Source organism: Mangifera indica, unplaced genomic scaffold, assembly GCF_011075055.1.
Source record: "Mangifera indica cultivar Alphonso unplaced genomic scaffold, CATAS_Mindica_2.1 Un_0063, whole genome shotgun sequence".
Taxonomy (NCBI): domain Eukaryota; kingdom Viridiplantae; phylum Streptophyta; class Magnoliopsida; order Sapindales; family Anacardiaceae; genus Mangifera; species Mangifera indica.
The window spans coordinates 72,471-91,896 of record NW_025401155.1 but is presented as its reverse complement, the minus strand read 5'-3'; the positions used below and the strand labels follow the sequence as shown (position 1 = coordinate 91,896).

Below are 19,426 nucleotides of genomic sequence, written 5' to 3'. Positions count from 1 at the left end.
GAATTAGAGTTTTATACAAGATATTTTGCAAAACAACTATTATTTTGTAGTTAAAAGCTGACTGAAGCTTGTGTTTTTAAGGTTGAAGACAGGATAATTTTAATATTACGATAGACTTTGTGATATAGATGTATAATGTAAAAACAAAATGTAAGCATATTTACATAGGCGTCTAAAAATAATTTTTCCAATTTCCCTTTTAAAATGGTTGCTAGGGCTCGTCACCCAATTTTAACAAAACACCCACATCGCTTCGTAAACCAAAAAGGAGCAATCTCAATAGTGCGGGGGTGTACAACCTTTGGCCGATTGACAATTGGCCGCCACAACCCATTTTCAATTTTTTCGGAATTTTGAATGAACAAATATTAGTGTTCTAGTTTTCCAGTTCATTTTGACGCATGACAAAAACAAAAGGAAAAAAAGAAGATGCCAATATTAACATAGCTTTATACAAGACAAAATCATTCCCATTCAATAATTCTTCCAAGGTTTTGTTCTCTTCAGATGGTATTACAAAGAAGCCCAAAGCAATTCCAAACCTACATGAACTGGCTTAAAATGGAAGATAGAAACCAGGATACGATACAAACATTTTACTATTCTACCTCTAAAATTAGGCCATGCACAAAGTGCCCATCAGAAAATTTCGAGCGCAAAATCAAGTGGGATGTCGATTCGCTCCTTCACAAAAGTCAATATTATAAGCCGTTGTTCCTTTCAATCAAAGTTGCCAATCAATGTGGGGGATTCCCATTTTCTCTAAAAGCTGGTTTGTGCGAGAAAAATGTCTGTTCACATCATAAGCAAGTAAATGGTTATCAACTATCATTCTGTTCTGCCCTGGTAAAGTGCTAACAAATTATTCTTTCTATTTCGTATGTAGAAGTTCATACAACAAAGAAATTTGAAATTCTAACAAGTACAACTATGCAAGAGATTTGAATAACAAAATTCATATTGCCAATGAAAGGAACTGTCACAGGAAATCTACATGGAAAATATTGAAATTACTTTTGAAAAAGTTATGGAATGTCCCGATCCCTACGATTTTACCATGAATTACCTTAACTCTTAACAATTCACAACTAGGACCAGAGATCAAGTTTTAACGGTTAAATAATATGGATAACATGACAATTCTTAAGGACACAAAAACAATATGGGGTTGAGGTAAATATAGAAAATATATATACATTTTGACTTTTAATACTAATTTCTTTCTTTTCTTTCCTTACTAGCACCACTTCTTTTCTTCATTCTCTTCTCATTTCTTTTCTTCCTCCCTTTTTCTTTTCCCCGACCAATAGCATTCTTAGCTTCAACCTCCTACAGCTGCTACGTGGCTGATCCTAGCCTTACATTTCCTTTTTTCTTCTCCCCCATCATTTTTGTTCCAAATCCAGCACTCTATAGACAAGGCTGTTTTTGGCCTGACGTGGATGCGAAGAGGCCAAATTTTTCCCTGCAGGGTACAAAAGGTGGAACAGGCCTCCCACAGCCACATGAGGCCAAAAGGAGCCTTCGAAAAACGGTACAAGGCTGAAAATGGCCCAGACAGCCACCACAAGGTTGCATCCACCTTCCAACTATGGCTTCTAGGATAGACAGTCTCATGAGGCTAGAAATGGCCTCTTGCAAACACCATGACACTGAAAATGGCCTTTCACAACTGCCTCAAGGCTGTTCCCGAGACTTGAAGTTAACAATTCTAAGTTAACCATTCTGGGTTTTATTTATTAGTTTTTAAAGTTTGTTTATGAAACAAAAATATTTTGTTTGCTTTTTCATTTGTAATGATGAGTTTGATAGGTTTTGGGAAAGTTTTTAAAATGCCTGTCTATGGGTCAAAATGTCAATTCCAAAGTCAATGGATTCTTTTAGAAAAAACTAACAAAAATGAGGTAAAGGTCTAGTCTCTCATACCAATAAGTGATTTTTGTCATTTCACCAAACATTTGACTAACAAGAGAAACTATCCAATTAAGTACCATCAAGGTAACTCTCTAGCCTCACCACTATGCTATGTGCAAAAATAATATGAAATCCTTCCAGCTATTTGTGTAATGACTTCAACTATTTGTTCCCTCATTACACAAATAGTTGATCAAGTTTCTTTCATAGCTTCCTGATAGGCTTTCTTAAGTCTTAGCAATGTAAGAGAGAAGAAAAGATATTTTTCTTCCAATGTGGGACCATGTATTCCAACACATCCCCTCAAATGCAACTAGTTCCAACATGGAAAGATTGAGTTACTTTAGGAAAATGAATTAAAATCAGATTTGTAGTTACAATAAATAAGAATTTGCAAATCATTTAATTTAGGAATTTAGTAATTAAGTTTCCTTCTTACTATTGTATACCAAATCAATGTAAATTTTACACCAAATATAATATACACTGAGAAATGTTTCTTCTAACAAATACAAATTCATCTCTCAAATTACATGGTATCAGAATACTTATTGTGACTCTGAACTTCAACCATGAAGGCCACGAAAAGGTAAACATCATAAGCCATCCCATCCCATTCCTTCTCTTCAAGCATCCTCACTAATTGCTTAGCAATATGATGAAAATTCATCTCTACATATAACAAATAACAAACTAAAGTGGATTCATGCCGAATCAAGCTAAAATCAAGCATGAGTTTGCTCAAGATCAGCTCAACTTAAAAGAGTTGAGCTCGAACCTAGCTTGACGTAGACAAATTTTGACAGAGTTGAACTAGAACTCAAGTTTGATCTTGATATGATAAGCTCGACTCAAAATTGTAGCATTTTTTCAATTTAATTTAAATTTTATACTTATTGATTGTTATATTTTGAAATTTATATTTTCTAATAAAAGAAAAGCATGAAAACAAATTGAATTATGATGAGAAATGAAAAGAATAAGCTTATTTATAATGACTGAGGTAAGTTATTCATAATTGTGTCGGAGTTTTGGAATTGAGTTGTAATATTATTCATACTTGGTGAAGTGAGTTGTTAAAGTATATCTGTTAGGATTACAAACAATAATAATAATAACAATAAAGAAAATATTTGATTATAATAAAATATTTAGGGACCTTGCACAAATTTTATTAATGGTCAAAAAAAGAAATACTGATAACAAGGAATGTCAACTCCTTCCAAAAGTCATGGCCTCCCCTATAAGCAAAAGATTGTTCAAAATACCCAAATAATAATATTTTCGTTTTGCTCCTCAATCCAATTAGTTCAATTTATTCAACCAATATCCTAACTTTAAAATTTAAATATTATCCAAATCAACTATAATTATTATTATTATTAAATATTTCTTAATAATTTACTCGTCCACTTGAAAACCACCTAATCCTCAAAGTAGGCTTTGTGTAAAATGGATTGGATTAAAAAATGTTTTGATTTTAATTGAAAGGGATTTAATTTGATTAAATGGATTTTGTTTGAGCTTGATGGCTGAATGGTTGAGTCTGGTGAGTAAGTTAACTTTGGGTTAATCTAATTGGGTTTAGGTCAACTCCAGTGGTAAGGCCTAGGAAATAAGTTGCATTTGGGTTTGAGAGTGAGTGGTCTAAGTAGGTTGTAGTGGTGGTTATTAGTGTGTGGGCTTGAGTGGTGATTAGCACACAACGCAAATCGAATTGGGTTGTTATTGTGGAATGGGTTGAATTTCACAATGATTAAATGGGTTTCTAGGCAAAATCAATTTTCTATGACCCAATTCTTGTCTTGTGCATTTTGTTTTGCCCTTTTCACATTGTTTGTTTCATTCTTTTCTAATTTCGCCTCCCTCAAGAGAGGCATAAGGCAAAGATGTGCATGATCGAGTTTCAGTGACGAGGTTTCATCGGAGTCTATCATCTCATCTTCGAAATTTGTTAATCTTATGTTTTGGACCTAAAACAAGTTTGTGTGCTCCACCAAAGTTTCTTCTTTGTCATCATTGTTAAAATGCAACACCTTTAAATCCTTCATGTACTCTTCCAAAGTTCCAAAGTCTCTAGCCAAACTATCCAAACTAGCATCTATATTGTCCAACTTATCCATCAACCATTCCTATAATTTTCTCCAGATCAATACTTTTTATTCTACATACCAAGCTCTCACATACCTTGATACTAATTTGTAAGGAACATAGCACAAATTTTATTAATAGCAAAAGTAAACAATACTAACAATAAGAGGTGTCAAACTCTTCCCAAAGGTGGTAACCTCTCTGTCAACCAAAGACTGCCTCCAAATAATAATATTTTTCTTTTTCTCCTCAATCCAATTACATTTATTTATTCTACCAATATCCTAATTTTTTTCAAATTCAAATAATATTTTAATCAAACATTTTATCCAAATCTTAAATATTTTTATCCTAATCATTTATTTTATTCAAATCCAATATTTTCTTAATTAATTTATTTATTATTATAATAATTAATATTATTACTGAATCCTCACAATACTCATCCCTTTAGGACAACCTTTGGCAGTTAAGAGACTACAATTTTTAGGAGAAGTTGCCATAACTTGTTGTCATTGTTTGAATTAGAATAATTGTTCTTTTGTTAAGAGGTTCCTAACAAATTGGTATCAAAGTATGGTGATTCTAAGGATATGGTGGTTTGATATCATACAAGATAAGAATGAAAGATGGAGAAAAGTTCGACAACTAACGAAACTAGAATGTCACTACTGTGAAAGCAAAGAACTGAATCATGACTGTAAACGTAATTTATGAGAGATTCTACTAGTGGATAAAGACAAATCATATGATAATGTCATTTTGAGACGAGTGATGAGAAAAGAAAGAAACTAATCTGGTCAAGATAATAGATTCCAATGAAAAATCAGCCAGTTTCAACAAAGTTTTTAAGCTAACGATGGACCAAGAAAAGGAATCAACAGAATATGGGGTTCAATTGGTTAGATATGGCGATCTAGAGGGGAATCAGCAAATTTGAGGGTTCAATTACGAGATTCTAGCGAGTTACAACTGTCAAAATCCATTTGCTCTTTTGGTGATTTGATTCAATTTGAGAAGAAGACAACGAGCAATGAAACAAGAAGAAAACGTAAAACAAAAAAATAAAAAAGAAAATGAGACGTTAATGGAGACACATCAAGGGTTAACTTGTGGCAACTAGAATAATAGCAAAATGATACAAGTTTTTTCAAATTAGGTAGGAAGAAATGTAAAGATGAAAAACAAAAGTCATCAAAATGTGTATGTAGTAAAAACAAAATAATTTCAATTTTCCCACCTTAAAGACAAGGTAATTTCAAAGGGACAAATAATGTTAGTATTAAAAGATAATAATAATAATAATAAATTAAGAAAATATTTGATTATAATAAATTTGATTAGGATAAAATATTTGAGGTTAAGATAAAATATATTTAAGGATAAAATATTTGATTTTAATATAATATATTTGATTAGGATAGTATATTTGAATTTGAAAGTTAGGATAGTGGTAGAATAAATAGAGATGATTATATAGAGGGGAAAAAGTAAAATATTGACTTTGAGTTTAGGACAATCTTTCGCTAATTGGAAGATTATGAACTTTGTGAGAAGCTGACACTTGTTGCTATCATTACCATTATTTGTACTGGAAGAGTTGTTTGTTAAGAGATTCATATCAATGTCTTTCTAGTGTAGGATTTTTACAAATAGGTTTTTGTTTTCTAATAAAAAATAACATGAAAGGAAGTTGAATTTTATGATCAAGGAAAAAAATTATTTATAATGGGTGAGATAAGTTGTTAGAATTCTTCTTACTTATGTAGAGGTTTTAAAAGGGTTTTAAAATTGGCTTGAGAGATTATTTATAATAGGTGAAGTGAATTGTTGAATCCCACATTGAAATAATACCCTTCAACTGCTCACTTTAGCCACCATAAATAAGCTCTCAACTCATTTCAATTCTCCCATATAGACCAAAGAAATTCTAATAACTCCTCTCACCCATTATAAATAAACTTCTTCTTTCCTTTCTCATCGTTATTCAACTTCTTTCTATATTTTACTTTATTTGAAAACATAAATTTTAAAAAATCCTTTTTGTCGAGCTCAACTCCCATGGCTTGAGCTCGATAAAATCTTAAACTATGGCTTAAGATCAAACTCAAACCATGGTCGCTTATTTTGGGCTTAATCAAGTCAAGCTAGCAAACGAACTCGAACTAGCTCAGCTCAAATTCAACCTTATCACAAACTGAACGGGAGGAATTTGCTTCAATGGGCACAATCTATTCTTCCATTATTCAAAGCAAGGAAAGATAAGACACATCAATGGTCAAATCCGAAGACCCATTGTCAAAGATGTTGATTATGACACATGGCAACTCAACAATTCAATCATAACGGCTTGGCTAATTAACTCAATGAAAATGAGTATTAGCAACTTCTCTTCAAAACAACAAAAGAAATTTGAAATGTCATTATAGAAACTAATTCTGATTTTGAGAATGCTTCTCAAGTATTTTAGATCAAATTGAAGCTCAAAGTTGTTCAGGAAGGAAAAACAAATGTAAACCAGTACTACAACTGTCTTAAAGCACTTTGGCAAGAACTCGATATGTTTTATGAATTAGAGTCGAGAGAGGTCGACGAACATGTGAAGTTCAAAACACACCTTGAGAAGGAATGACTTTATGAATATCTTGTTGGACCAAATGACAAGTTGGATGAAGTCCACGATAGAATTCTAGCCAAGAAACCATCGTCGTCATTTAGAGAAGCCTTCGTCAAAGTACTCCATGAAGAGAAAGGAAACATGTTAAAGGAGAACAATCACTTAAACCAATTACTCTGTCAAGAGATCACCTGATAGAGACGAATGCATTATCAAAAAGTCGATTGGGAGAAGTGACAGAGAATACAACTTTACCCACAAATCGGTTTGGTAGGGAGTCAAAGTCGAACAAGCACTATGAGCAACCCTGGTGCAAATAATTGTAAATTTACACCAATAATATATGCCCTAATTCACCATAAATAATATACATTGAGAAATATTTCTTCTCAAAGGTACGAATTCTTCTCTCAAATTACAGAACATATTTTCTCCTAAAACCTTTCCTAATGTCTTCAAGAGGGGAATCTTCATCACTTAACCCTAGATCGATGGGTTCTTTCCATTGTACTTGAAAATTGATCCACTTTTGTGTTTTCTTCCATTGCAATATAAGTTGATGTGTTATGTCTTTGTGGTTTTTGAGACGCCATATTTTGTCTTGTTGATGTTCATATACACAAAATGTTTGCGATTTTTGTAAAGATAAAAACTTTCCTACATCAGACACCTAGTCTACCCTGGTATCTTTTTTCTATAACTAGTGTTTTCAATAATTTAAAAAAAAAAAAAACTTACATACCTTTATCTTTCCCATAACAAGAAATAATGATAAACAAGTTTTTTATATGGGAAAGGCCCTAAAAGGAAACTAGAATTACATAAGTCTCTTTGATGACATGAAATATAAGTCTCTTTGATGACATGAAATAATTCAAGAAACCAAAAAAATATAACACTATTATCCTATTATCAAAGAAAACAAGCATGTCAAGAGTGAACTTAAATTTGATATGCATAAAAATTGCAGAACAGCTACTATTTCATGTAATAAAACTAACCTGCAGCCAAAGAAGCCTCTATTTGCAGACAAACCAGAGGGATGTGCCGCTTTGAGAATGTGATGTTTTGTCTCATTAATCATCCTGTTTAACATTATCCCTATAAGTTAAATACAAAATCATTTTTTTAAAAACATTAAATTCCCCTCAACTTTTTTATCCAAGGTAATTGAATAATTAAACCAATAATTTACAATTTAGCACTTTAAATTGGTAATATTATTCCAGATTTAAGAACCAAATTTAAGATTACTCTTACACTAATTCCTGAATTTGTCTTCAGAACAAGAGATGGAAGATCAAAAATTTGTACTCTATAGCTGCACAGGTTTCTTTTAAGTATTTCTTGTCCCAAAATATGCAAGCAAAAATAGAAAGCATTGGATACAAAAATGAGCCAGAATCTCAGGGACTGGGGCAAAAACACAAACAAAGAAAAGGAGGGAGCAAGGTGCTGCCTTTTTTATTAGGCCATTTCATTTTTCTGGAAAGAACGGTAAATGCAGCATACTTTACAACAATTCAAAAGGCTCATCTCAACAAAATAAAGCTTGAAGAATGGAAATACCTGGATTTTGCTTGAGCTGAGTTTCCCCAGAGGAGAAAAACGACTCCTTTCTTCTTTTCTGAAATTGTTTTAATAACAGCATCGGTGAATTGCTCCCATCCTTTATTGGCATGAGAATTAGCTTGATGATTCCTAACTAAACAGCCAAACATAGAAAGTTAAACAGAAAAATAGTAAAACTCAGAAGTTATATTTGTATTTTATCAAATTTTAAGATTAACCAAAACAATTTTGAGAAAACGAACTAGAACATTTTTTTCTACAGTAACACAGGGAAATTTATACACAAACAAAAAGAAACAGCCCAGAATTTAAAAGCAGAAATAACTTATTAATAAAATTGAAATAAAGGTATAAGTAAACTAGCAGTCGAACATAAAAGGCAAGACCTTATGTATTAAACAAGACAAAACAAGAAGTATAAAATTACAAAAAAAAAAAAAAAAAACTCTCAATTTTTCAGAATAAAGAAGAAATAAATGTTCTTAAATTTTTTTCTTTTTTTTTTGAAGAACTGAAACCCAGAAAGGAATGGTGCAATCCATACTCAAAACGAATAAAAGAGAACTACACAACTGAAACATGGAAACAGAAATCTCCCCAAAGCTTGCAACAAATTAAAGCGGACCACTGCTCCCTGTTATAGATTTTGAAGTGGCAAGTGGGGACCAGTGCCTTTCAAATTTGAGAATATGTAGTTAAATCCTCATCAGAATAAAGAGAGAATTCATAAACCATGGAATGAGAAGAATTGTACAAGTTACGAGGATTAGAATTTATGTGCAAAAATGGAAGGCATTAATTTCAATAAACAGTCTTGGGATGTCTAATTAAAATGTCCAAACTTTAGAATACACTTGACAATTTTTAAACTGCAAGGACATTCAAATGAAATCAGCCCAATTTTTGAGAGTTACATGAATGAATAGAGTATCAAAATGCCCTTATTTGATTTTTTTCACTAATACTGGTGGGAGTCATTTGCCTTGCAAAGGGAGATATTGTTTGAAATATGGTGTAATCATCACATTGGAATGGAGATCAATCCAGAATTAATGCTTCCATGACAAAATAATGATTCATAAGTAAGAAACAGTCAAATCCAATTTTTAGATGGCAACAAATTCATTGGAAGTCCAAGTATGATGAGGATGTTACCCGTAAGAACAGTGTTGAGCAGCAGAACACCCTACAGGATGGTTAAATCAAATGCCAAGATATATCAGTCCAGGTAAAAACACAGCACAAAATGATTTGAACCAAATACCAACAAAATAATGTTCCACTCGTTTCTAGTGTCCTTTCAATAATTCAAAGCGTAAACAAAAGGAAGGTGAAGGAGTAGAAAGACTTTGCATTGATTCTTCAATCAGCTAAGAATCTAAGTGTTAAAAAACAATTTCAAATGGCAGCTTATTAGGATCCCAAGAGCAAGCAATTAAATTTCGATCTCATATCGGAAAGTATAAACATCTAATTTAGGGTTTAAATGGTTGGACTCTCCAATGTCAACAACTAACTTTTAAGGTACGGTTCCCCCAAGGTTCATACTATTTGGTAGTGCGGTGATAACGTCGGCATTGCAATATTCACCCAAGGCTAGCAAGGAACTAATGCATAGCCAACTTATATAGGTAACAGGGCTATAGAGCATAATAATATGTTAGAATCTCAAGTATAAGGCATAAAACTTGAATCTCACATCAAAAAGTATGAGCTTCTAGTCCAAGATTTATATAACTTTGGGCTCACCAATCCCAATAGCTAAATTTAAAGGAATGGTTCCCCAACAAAATGTGCAAGGCTAATTTCATCAGACAAACATAATATAATTTGCACAGAACATGTAGACACTTTTTACTTAGAGAAAACGAAAAAAAAAATTGAACATACTAATAAATATAGCCGAGTTACAATATTTCAAGTGAAGTAATCCACTTTAGAAATTGTTGCAGAATCTGTAAATTAGTGAATAAGGCTTAATTATAGGAATATAGAGCTTAATTATAGGAATCAAATATTCATATTCCTAATACGGAATACCTAATGTGTATATAAATGTACCTCTGTAACAGTAAATTAATTAATGAAAATAAACCCTTAATTTCAGTTTCTACATGGTATCAGAGCTTGGTTTGCCCTAGTGTGCAAATTCAAAAATTTTCTTTTAGCCCTAGTGAGCAATTTCGTCGTTCACCCTTGTAAAGTGAACATTAGTTCTCACCGCCGCACTAAGAAGGAGTACACTTCGACGATCGGCAGTTTCCCAGAATCCGATCACTAGAAACTCAGCGCGTGACCTGCACGCGCCGCCCATTTCTTCTGCAAACTTGAGCATCGAATCTCTTGTTCGGAGGTGCGTTAGATCTCACCGCCGTTACAGTCAGTCTCAGACAACACCAACGAGTCAGAGCCCCATAACCTCGTCGCTGTTCGCCGTCGCACGCTCCGACGCCGTCGCCGGAACAGTTGCTGTCGCCGAATCTCTCTCTGATCAGATCTCTGTCCTTTTTGTTTGCTATTCTTTGGGGTTTGTGCAGTATATTCATGCTCTAGGTGCTACAGAAATCAATTTCTCCAATAGTTTCTTGCTATTTATTCTATTTCGTTGCTTTGAGAATTATTATGGCAGATATTAAACTGATAACTATGGCGGAGATGGTTCCTGTAATGTCAAAAATCACTGAACACAAACTTAATGATTCTAATTATCTCGAATGGAGTAAAATGGTTCGATTGTATCTGTTGAGTCTGGAGAAAGATGATCACCTTACGCAAGCTCCTCCTGCGGATGGTACTAGACAAGCATGGCTGCGAGATGATGCTCGATTATTTTTGCAGATCGGAATTCCATTGAAAGTAAGGTAGTCAGTTTAATTAATCATTGTGAATTGGTTAAGGAGCTAATGGAGTATTTAGATTTTTTGTATTCTGGAAGAGGTAATCTTTCTCGTATATATGAGGTGTGCAAAGCTTTCTATCGTGCAGAGAAACAAGACAGGACTATCACTTCTTATTTCATGGACTTTAAACGAACTTATGAAGAACTTAATATGTTGTTACCTTTTAGTCCAGATGTAAAGGTTCAACAAGTCCAGCGAGAACAAATGGCCATCATGAGCTTCCTAGCGGGTCTTCCATCTGAGTTCGAAACTGCCAAGTCTCAAATTCTTGCTAGTCCTGAGATTTCATCTTTGCATGACACTTTTACTAGGGTACTTCGCACAGAAAACACCCCATCATTTCAGAATAACAGCGCTCTTGTTAGTCGAAGTGGAGCCCCTGAAACTGGACGTCCATATAATAGAATTGGTAATAGAGGAGGGAGCAGTGGTAACCGTGACAGGGCTATTGATCGGAGTCAGGAATCAGGAGGGATTGTGTGCTATTATTGCCATGAGCCAGGCCATACAAAGCGCACTTGTAGAAAATTGCTAAATCGTGCTTCAAAATCTCAGTCAGCACATGTTGCAGCAACTAACACTGCTACCAGTTCATTGTCTGGAGAGGCTATTATGATTTCTGCAGAAGAATATGCCAAGTTCTCTCAGTACCAAGACTCACTAAAGTCTTCATCGACTTCTATCGCTGCCAGTGCTGAGTCAGGTAAATCAAATACATGTCTTGTTTCCTCCTCCTCCAAATGGGTCATTGATTCTGGTGCTACAGATCACATGACAGGTAATCCTAGTGTCTTTTCAACCTTTCAGTCATTTACATCCCCTTCTAGTGTTACTTTAGCAGACAGATCAATGTCATCTGTCCTTGGTTCTAGAACTATTAATCCAACTCCATCAATTTCATTGTCATCTGTTTTGAGTTTACCACAGTTTTCATTTAATTTAATCTCTGTGAGTAAACTCACTCGTGCTTTTAATTGTTGTGTCTCATTTTTCCCTAATCATTGTTTATTTCAGGATCTTACGACGAAGCAGATTATTGGTAGAGGACATGAATCTGGGGGTCTCTATATCCTAGATATGCAAACACCAAGGTCTGTTGCCTGTTCAAGTGTTTTAAACCCGTTCGAAGCTCACTGTCAGTTGGGACATCCTTCTCTACCTGTGTTGAAGACTTTATGTCCACAGTTTCGTCATATATCTTCGTTTGATTGTGAGTCATGTCAATTTGCCAAACATCATCGTCTGTCTTCAGGGTCTAAAGTCAATAAACGAGCTAACTCTCCTTTTGAGTTAGTTCATTTAGATGTTTGGGGTCCTTGTCCTATAGTGTCTAAAGCTGGATTTAAATACTTTGTTACTTTTGTTGATGATTATTCTCGTATGACTTGGCTTTACTTAATGAAAAATCGTTCTGAAGTGTTTTCTCATTTTTGTGTCTTTTATGCTGAAATAAAAACACAATTCAATGTTTCTATTCAGACTTTACGTAGTGATAATGCCAAAGAATACTTTTCTGAATCCTTTCAGTCATATTTGATAAAAAATGGCATTCTTCATCAATCTTTTTGTGTTGCCACACCATCTCAAAATGGAGTAGCTAAAAGAAAAAATAGACACCTGCTTGAAACAGCTCAAGCACTCTTGTTTCAAATGCAAGTTCCCAAACAGTTTTGGGCTGATGCTGTTTCAACATCTTGTTTTTTGATTAATCGCATGTCATCCTCAGTTCTTCAAGGTCAGACTCCTTATAATGTTCTTTTTCCAAATAAATCTTTATTCCCTATTGAACCTAAAATATTTGGCAGTACTTGTTTTGTTCGTGATATTCGTCCTGATGTCACAAAATTAGACCCCAAGTCTTTAAAATGTGTGTTTCTTAGTTACTCTCGTCTTCAAAAGGGTTATAGGTGCTTTTGTCCGACCTTAAATAAATATCTGGTGTCTGCTGATGTTACATTTTTGGAGAACATTCCTTTCTTCTCCACTTCTCCTGCTTACACCATTCAGGGGGAGGATGATGATTTGTTGGTGTATACTGTTACCTCATCTCGCCCTATAACTGTTAGTTCTTCAAAATCTTCTCTACCTGAAGAATCAAACCCTGTCAGACCACCCATTACACAGGTCTATTCCAAACGTCAACAAACCCCAGATGCATGTCCTGAACCAGTCTCTTCGTCGGATCCAGTTTCTACTGACATTGATCTACCAATCGCCCTTCGCAAAGGTAAAAGACAATGTACTTATCCTATTTCTTCTTTTGTTTCTTATGGTCATTTATCCCCTATTTCATGTTCCTTTGTTGCATCACTCGATTCTATTTCTATTCCTAATACCACTCATGAAGCTATATCTCATCCTGGTTGGCGTGCGGCTATGATAGATGAAATGAATGTTTTAGCTGATAATGGTACTTGGGACTTGGTCAATCTCCCTATGGGGAAGAAAGCCATTGGATGCAAATGGGTGTTTACAGTTAAGGTTAATTCGGATGGATCAGTGGCTCGCCTAGTTGCTAAGGGATATGCACAAACTTATGGGGTGGATTACTCTGATACTTTCTCACCTGTTGCTAAATTGACATCTGTTCGTTTATTTATTTCTTTGGCAGCTACTTATAATTGGCCTTTACACCAGTTGGATATCAAGAATGCATTCTTGCATGGTGACCTTCAAGAGGAAGTTTATATAGAGCAACCACCTGGGTTTGTTGCTCAGGGGGAGTATAGAAAGGTTTGTCGTCTTCGCAAATCCCTGTATGGTTTGAAACAAAGTCCTCGTGCTTGGTTTGGAAAATTTAGTGAGGCGGTTCAAAAGTTTGGCATGATAAAGAGCAAATGTGATCATTCAGTTTTTTATAGACAGTCAGAAGCTGACAGTATTCTTTTAGTTGTTTATGTTGATGATATCATCATTACTGGAAGCGATACTGTGGGGATTTCCTCTCTCAAATCATTCCTGCATACTCAGTTTCAAACAAAAGATTTAGGAGGGTTGAAATATTTCTTGGGTATTGAAGTGACGAGAAGTAAGAAAGGTATCTTTCTATCTCAGAGAAAATATGTGTTTGATTTATTGACTGAGACAGGTAAATTGGCAGCTAGACCATGTAGCACTCCAATGATTCCTAATCTCCAACTTACAAAAATGGGGAACCGTTTGAAGAACCTGAGAAGTATAGAAGATTGGTGGGAAAGTTAAATTATCTTACAGTGACTCGTCCTGACATTGCATACTCTGTCAGTATTGTAAGTCAATTCATGTCATCTTCGACGGTTGATCATTGGGTAGCATTAGAGCAAATTCTATGCTACTTAAAAAGTGCTCCTGGACGTGGCATACTGTATGGAAATCATGGTCACACTAACATTGAGTGCTTCTCAGATGCAGATTGGGCAGGTTCCAAGGTAGATAGAAGGTCTACCACTGGTTATTGTGTTTTCGTGGGAGGAAATTTAGTATCATGGAAGAGCAAGAAGCGAAATGTTGTGTCCCGATCTAGTGCAGAATCAGAATATAGAGCTATGGCTCAGTCTATGTGTGAAATAATGTGGGTATATCAACTTTTGACTGAAGTGGGTTTCCAGATATCGTTACCAGCGCAATTATGGTGTGATAATCAAGCTGCTCTTCATATTGCCTCTAATCCTGTGTTTCATGAACGAACTAAACATATTGAGATTGACTGTCATTTCGTTCGAGAGAAAATTCAGCAGAATTTTATTTCTACAGGATATGTGAAGACTGGAGAACAGTTAGGGGATATTTTCACTAAGGCTATAAATGGGGTTCGAGTTGATTATCTTTGTAACAAGCTGGGCATGATTAATATCTATGCTCCAGCTTGAGGGGGAGTGTTGCAGAATCTGTAAATTAGTGAATAAGGCTTAATTATAGGAATATAGAGCTTAATTATAGGAATCAAATATTCATATTCCTAATACGGAATACCTAATGTGTATATAAATGTACCTCTGTAACAGTAAATTAATTAATGAAAATAAACCCTTAATTTCAGTTTCTACATAAATAATACACTTTAGAAACTAAGAATGAAAACTTCTCAAAACCGAAAACTATTTTGGTCAAGAAACTACTCCCAATTATTAAAATAAGGACATTAAGGAATATTTTTTAAATCCTTTGTAATTTAATTTGTATACAAAGAGATGCTAGAAAAGGAATTTTATGTTATTAAATTGTTATATTTCAATTCTCTCCCCCATTATACTCAAAATTTAAACTCTTTAAGTGCCATCTCACATGGATCAAGCACAATCATAGCCACACATATAACAATACAAATTATCATAGTTTATTCATTACAATTAGGGAATTAGAACAAAAGTTATCTAGGTTAATCTAGCTTTTAAAACGTGTGGAGTTACCATTCAACTGAAAAATTGAAATTGATAGGTAATGGTCCAATATCTAGTTAAGCTCCTCAAATATACTGGAATAAAATTTTACCTGTACAGCCCATTTTTCTAGGTTTCCATGAGATGGAATAGAACAACCAAGGTCGTGATGAAGTTCCTTGAATATATTTACCAAACTTGAAGGGACTTTCACTCCTTTTGGCACAGAAAATGATAGACCCATTGCTTGACCAGGTCCATGATAAGGGTCCTGTTAAAAGAACAAAACACATATGAATATCAATGGCAACTACATCATTATAAGGAAAAAAATAGTTTATCCAATATCAACTCGATTTTCTTTTATCACTAAGGTTGTGATTGTGTAAAACAAGGAAAGGAGTAATCGGATGACAAATATATTAAGGTATATTTGGTATCAAATAGCAAAAAATAATGGAATCTATATGGACTTCCCTTTGGAATTTGGATTCATTTAATCAGTTGAATTACTATTAATCTTCAAAGCTTAAATCAATAGATTAGAAAGCCGTACTTCAACTCTAACACAGGGTTGCTAGACATCATACTTGGTAGATATTTTAGAGATTATTCACTTAAGGGAACTACGAATTGACTTTTCTTTATCATGAAGCCCAAGATATCACTAAATCGATTGGGTTTAGGTTTATTTGAGTAGATCTTATATTAATTATGACTAGACCACTATGAACATGCCTTATTTCTTTATGAACATTAATTCATCATACAAGTAATTTGTTTTCACTTATTTTTTTATCAAACCTCAGGAAATTATATTAGTGAGTGAAATCTACTTGATGCCACAGCTTTGTATTGGATACCAACAAAGGAATAACAAAACTAAAAACAAGGTGGGGAAACAATTGTCTATGATGAAATGTGCCTGAATTATAACTTATTCTTACTATAAAATTAATCTGTAAAGGGATTAAAATCCTGATTTAGTCCCTGAATATTTCTTTTTCTTATTTTCGATTGATTTCATTCTTTTTCTAGTTTAGGCTGCCTGCTATCCTAGTTTGTTGTTCTAAAATATGTATAAATTCATCAAAGTCAGAGTTCTTAGAACTCTTTTTTAATCCTCACTCTTAGAAGAAAAAAGGATGTAATCAACCGGAATAATATTGGAACTCTACTGAAATATTGCCAGAAAACTTTTCAAACCTTAGACACCACCAAAGTTCCTATCAGTCATCATAGAGGTTGCCAGACATCCACAACAACCACCAAAAAAGTACAGACACGGCCAAAAACCTAAGATATTGCTGGAAAATCTTCAAATCTATTGTCAGAAAAATTTGTCAAACAATCAAAGAAATTATTGATCTACAGTCAAACACCGCTGAAAGTTCTCAATCTACTACTGTCAGGAGTCACTGGAATTTGTCAATTTACAATCTGTCAGAAGTTTCATCACCCTCCTAAGTTTCCAATTTGCCAGAAGCGCGAAATGTCAGAATTCTTGCCAGAAATTCAAGCTCAACAGCCTCCACTAGTTCTTTGTTCCTCTTTCACATTCTATCACATTTTTTGATTCTCCTACTGCTACAACCTCAATTGCTCACAGAGGCACTTGTAACTCAACCTTGGTGTCTCACCTTAGCACAAGATGTACAAATTATTAATATTGGTCACTCAGATCATATGCTTATTTTTATTTCTATGTTCATTTCCGTTGCATTTTTATACTATTGATTTTAATGTTTTAATGGCCGATGGTACTGTTTGCCATGTAGCTAGTCATAGGACAATCAAAGTACAACCAGTTCGCAAGCTACTTTGTTGCAATGACTCATGGAAAACTTAAGAATTTCCTGGACAGGTCTATGAAGCTAGATAAAGAAAGTAAATCAACAATCAAAATTGCACACAATCCAATATGCCATGATCAAACCAAACATAAAGAGATTGATAGGCACTTTATTTAGGAGAAAGTGAAAGAAGGGATTATCAACATATAGGATTATCAACATATCATAGATATCAACTAAGTTTCAAGAAGCTGATCTACTTACCAAGGTTTTGTCTAAGCCTGGATTTGAATTCTTTGTAAGCAAGCTGGGAATAATAGACATCTATTCTCCAACTTGAAGGAAGTGTAAGAAACCATAATAAGTCCCTAAACTTTAGGGAATAATATTCCAATTAAGTCACTGAATATTTCATTTCCCTAGTTTAAATTATTTGATTTTTTTTATTGTTGTAAAATATGTATAAATTCACCTATTCATTATTGAATGAAAACAAGCAAGAATTCTTCAAATCTTCATTCCTGTTTCATAAACAAAACCCACTCCCCTAGCTTGATAAAAAGAGGAAAGAGTTAAAAAAATTTTATCCTGAGGTTTTGATTTAATAACAAAAATCCCCTTACCATTAGTAGGCCATTAAAACTTATACTACTATGAGTTAACAAATATCAGAAATTCCCATCCTTCCATTTTAAACCGTATGAAGACTTTTTTGTTACTTCAAAAACCCAAAGGATTTCTTATTCCTTCAAACCGTCGGAAGTTCAATGCCATTAACCCAAATAAAAAACTTAAGGATGAACTCAAGAGAAGCTAAAAATCAACATTTCATATAGAAGCAAAAAACAGTAAAAGAAAAATGCAAACTTGTTCAGGGCAAATAGAATGGAAATAAAAGACGAATACCTGTCCGATGATAACAGTTTTCACTCTGTCAAAAGGAGTGGAGTTAAAAGCATTAAAGATTAAGTGCTGAGGGGGGTATATCGGCACAGAACCACTACATATCTCCTTTCCAACAAATTCACATAAACTTTTAGCATAAGGCTTCTGTAACTCTCCAGGAAGCGCCTCCAACCAAGTCTCCTCAACCAAAAGCTCTTCCAATTTCACATAACTAAGGCCTTCTCCTACAAAAGATTCGCATAAGCCTTCAAGTTTCGACAGAAATAAAACATAAAATTCAAAGTAAGATAAAGCATCAACTGACCCTTAGATTTGGAAACTCTTTGGGAGCAAACGTTGAGATTTCTTTTGGATTTTGCAAGAAATTTGTTGAACTCGATGCGCTGTTTTTGGTCGGAGGTGAGTTCGGAGTCAGGAATGGAGGTGCTGAGTGATTTGGAGAGCAATGAAACGTTTTGAATAGGTTTTGAAATATCCGATGGGGTGGAGGAGAGTTTGAGGCGCTTCGCAGGTTGCAAAATTTCCACTAGGGGTTTTGAAGATGCCATTTCGTATTCCACTTAGCCCTCACAGAACCAGAAAATATGCGAAGAGAGATGAAGGTCGGGTTACTGAGGATCTTCACGAACTGTGCGACTTTTTTCTAAAGCCGGGATGGGATTTTGTCATCTCACTTTAAGGGCCCTTTGGTGTCCATTAGAGTCTTCATCCAGAAAATTTAAGTGGTAAAAAATTATTAAAGTGTTTTTAATTTTATTATAATTATATTTTTATTTATTAATTTTTGGATAAAAATAATATTATTTTTAATTAATTTAATAAATAATATAAAAAAATATTTTAAAAAATTATGTTGAAGAATATTTAAGAAAAATAATTTATTAATATTTTTATTATTTCTAATTAAATATAATAATTATTTATATTTATCAAAATTTTATTAAATATAATAATTATTTATATATAATAATTTTTTAAATAATCTATTTTCAAGTTAATCTTTAAAATACTCAAACTAAACATTCACTAAAATGGATATGATACAATAAATTAAAAGATTTTTACCAAAAAAATTTAGAGTAAATTACATGTTACCACCCAAGGTTTGGTCTAGAAACAATTTCCACTCTTAAATGTATAAATAATTTTTTTACACCCAGAATCAAATTCTATTTAAAAAATTAATAGTTTAAGTCCTATAGGACAAAAAGGTAATTTCACAATTCATAAAGTCTAAATAAATTAAAATTTAAACTCTTTTGCATACTAGGCTTA

General features: G+C 33.7%; 1 protein-coding gene across 6 annotated transcripts; it reads right to left on the bottom strand.

Moving 5' to 3' along the window:
• Positions 1 to 430: 430 nt before the first annotated feature.
• On the bottom strand, positions 431 to 18,847 carry LOC123207155 (uracil-DNA glycosylase, mitochondrial-like). Of its 6 annotated transcripts, none has more exons than XM_044624433.1 (8): positions 18,456 to 18,847; positions 18,152 to 18,375; positions 15,565 to 15,723; positions 9,350 to 9,380; positions 8,192 to 8,327; positions 7,624 to 7,707; positions 6,623 to 6,742; positions 431 to 791 (listed from the first exon to the last, which is right to left on the bottom strand). In XM_044624433.1, exons 1-7 carry the CDS (start codon positions 18,697 to 18,699, stop codon positions 6,640 to 6,642), a joined length of 981 nt encoding a protein of 326 aa, XP_044480368.1. In that variant the 5' UTR covers positions 18,700 to 18,847; the 3' UTR covers positions 431 to 791; positions 6,623 to 6,639. The 6 variants fall into 6 exon arrangements, 4 of the variants coding, with proteins under 4 accessions (XP_044480368.1, XP_044480369.1, XP_044480370.1 ...); XM_044624434.1 differs by having other exon boundaries at positions 18,152 to 18,369; XM_044624435.1 differs by lacking the exon at positions 6,623 to 6,742.
• Positions 18,848 to 19,426: the final 579 nt, after the last annotated feature.

Bases quoted from the DNA above. Each gene is read 5' to 3' on its own strand.
- LOC123207155 (XM_044624433.1), bottom strand. From the start codon at position 18,699: ATGGCATCTTCAAAACCCCTAGTGGAAATTTTGCAACCTGCGAAGCGC. The intron at 9,381-15,564 runs GTAAAATTTTAT...ACCATCCTGTAG, and splicing joins TAGAAAAATGGGCTGTACAG to GGTGTTCTGCTGCTCAACAC. The intron at 6,743-7,623 runs GTTAGTTTTATT...CTCTTCATGGAG, and splicing joins AGAGGCTTCTTTGGCTGCAG to TACTTTGACGAAGGCTTCTC.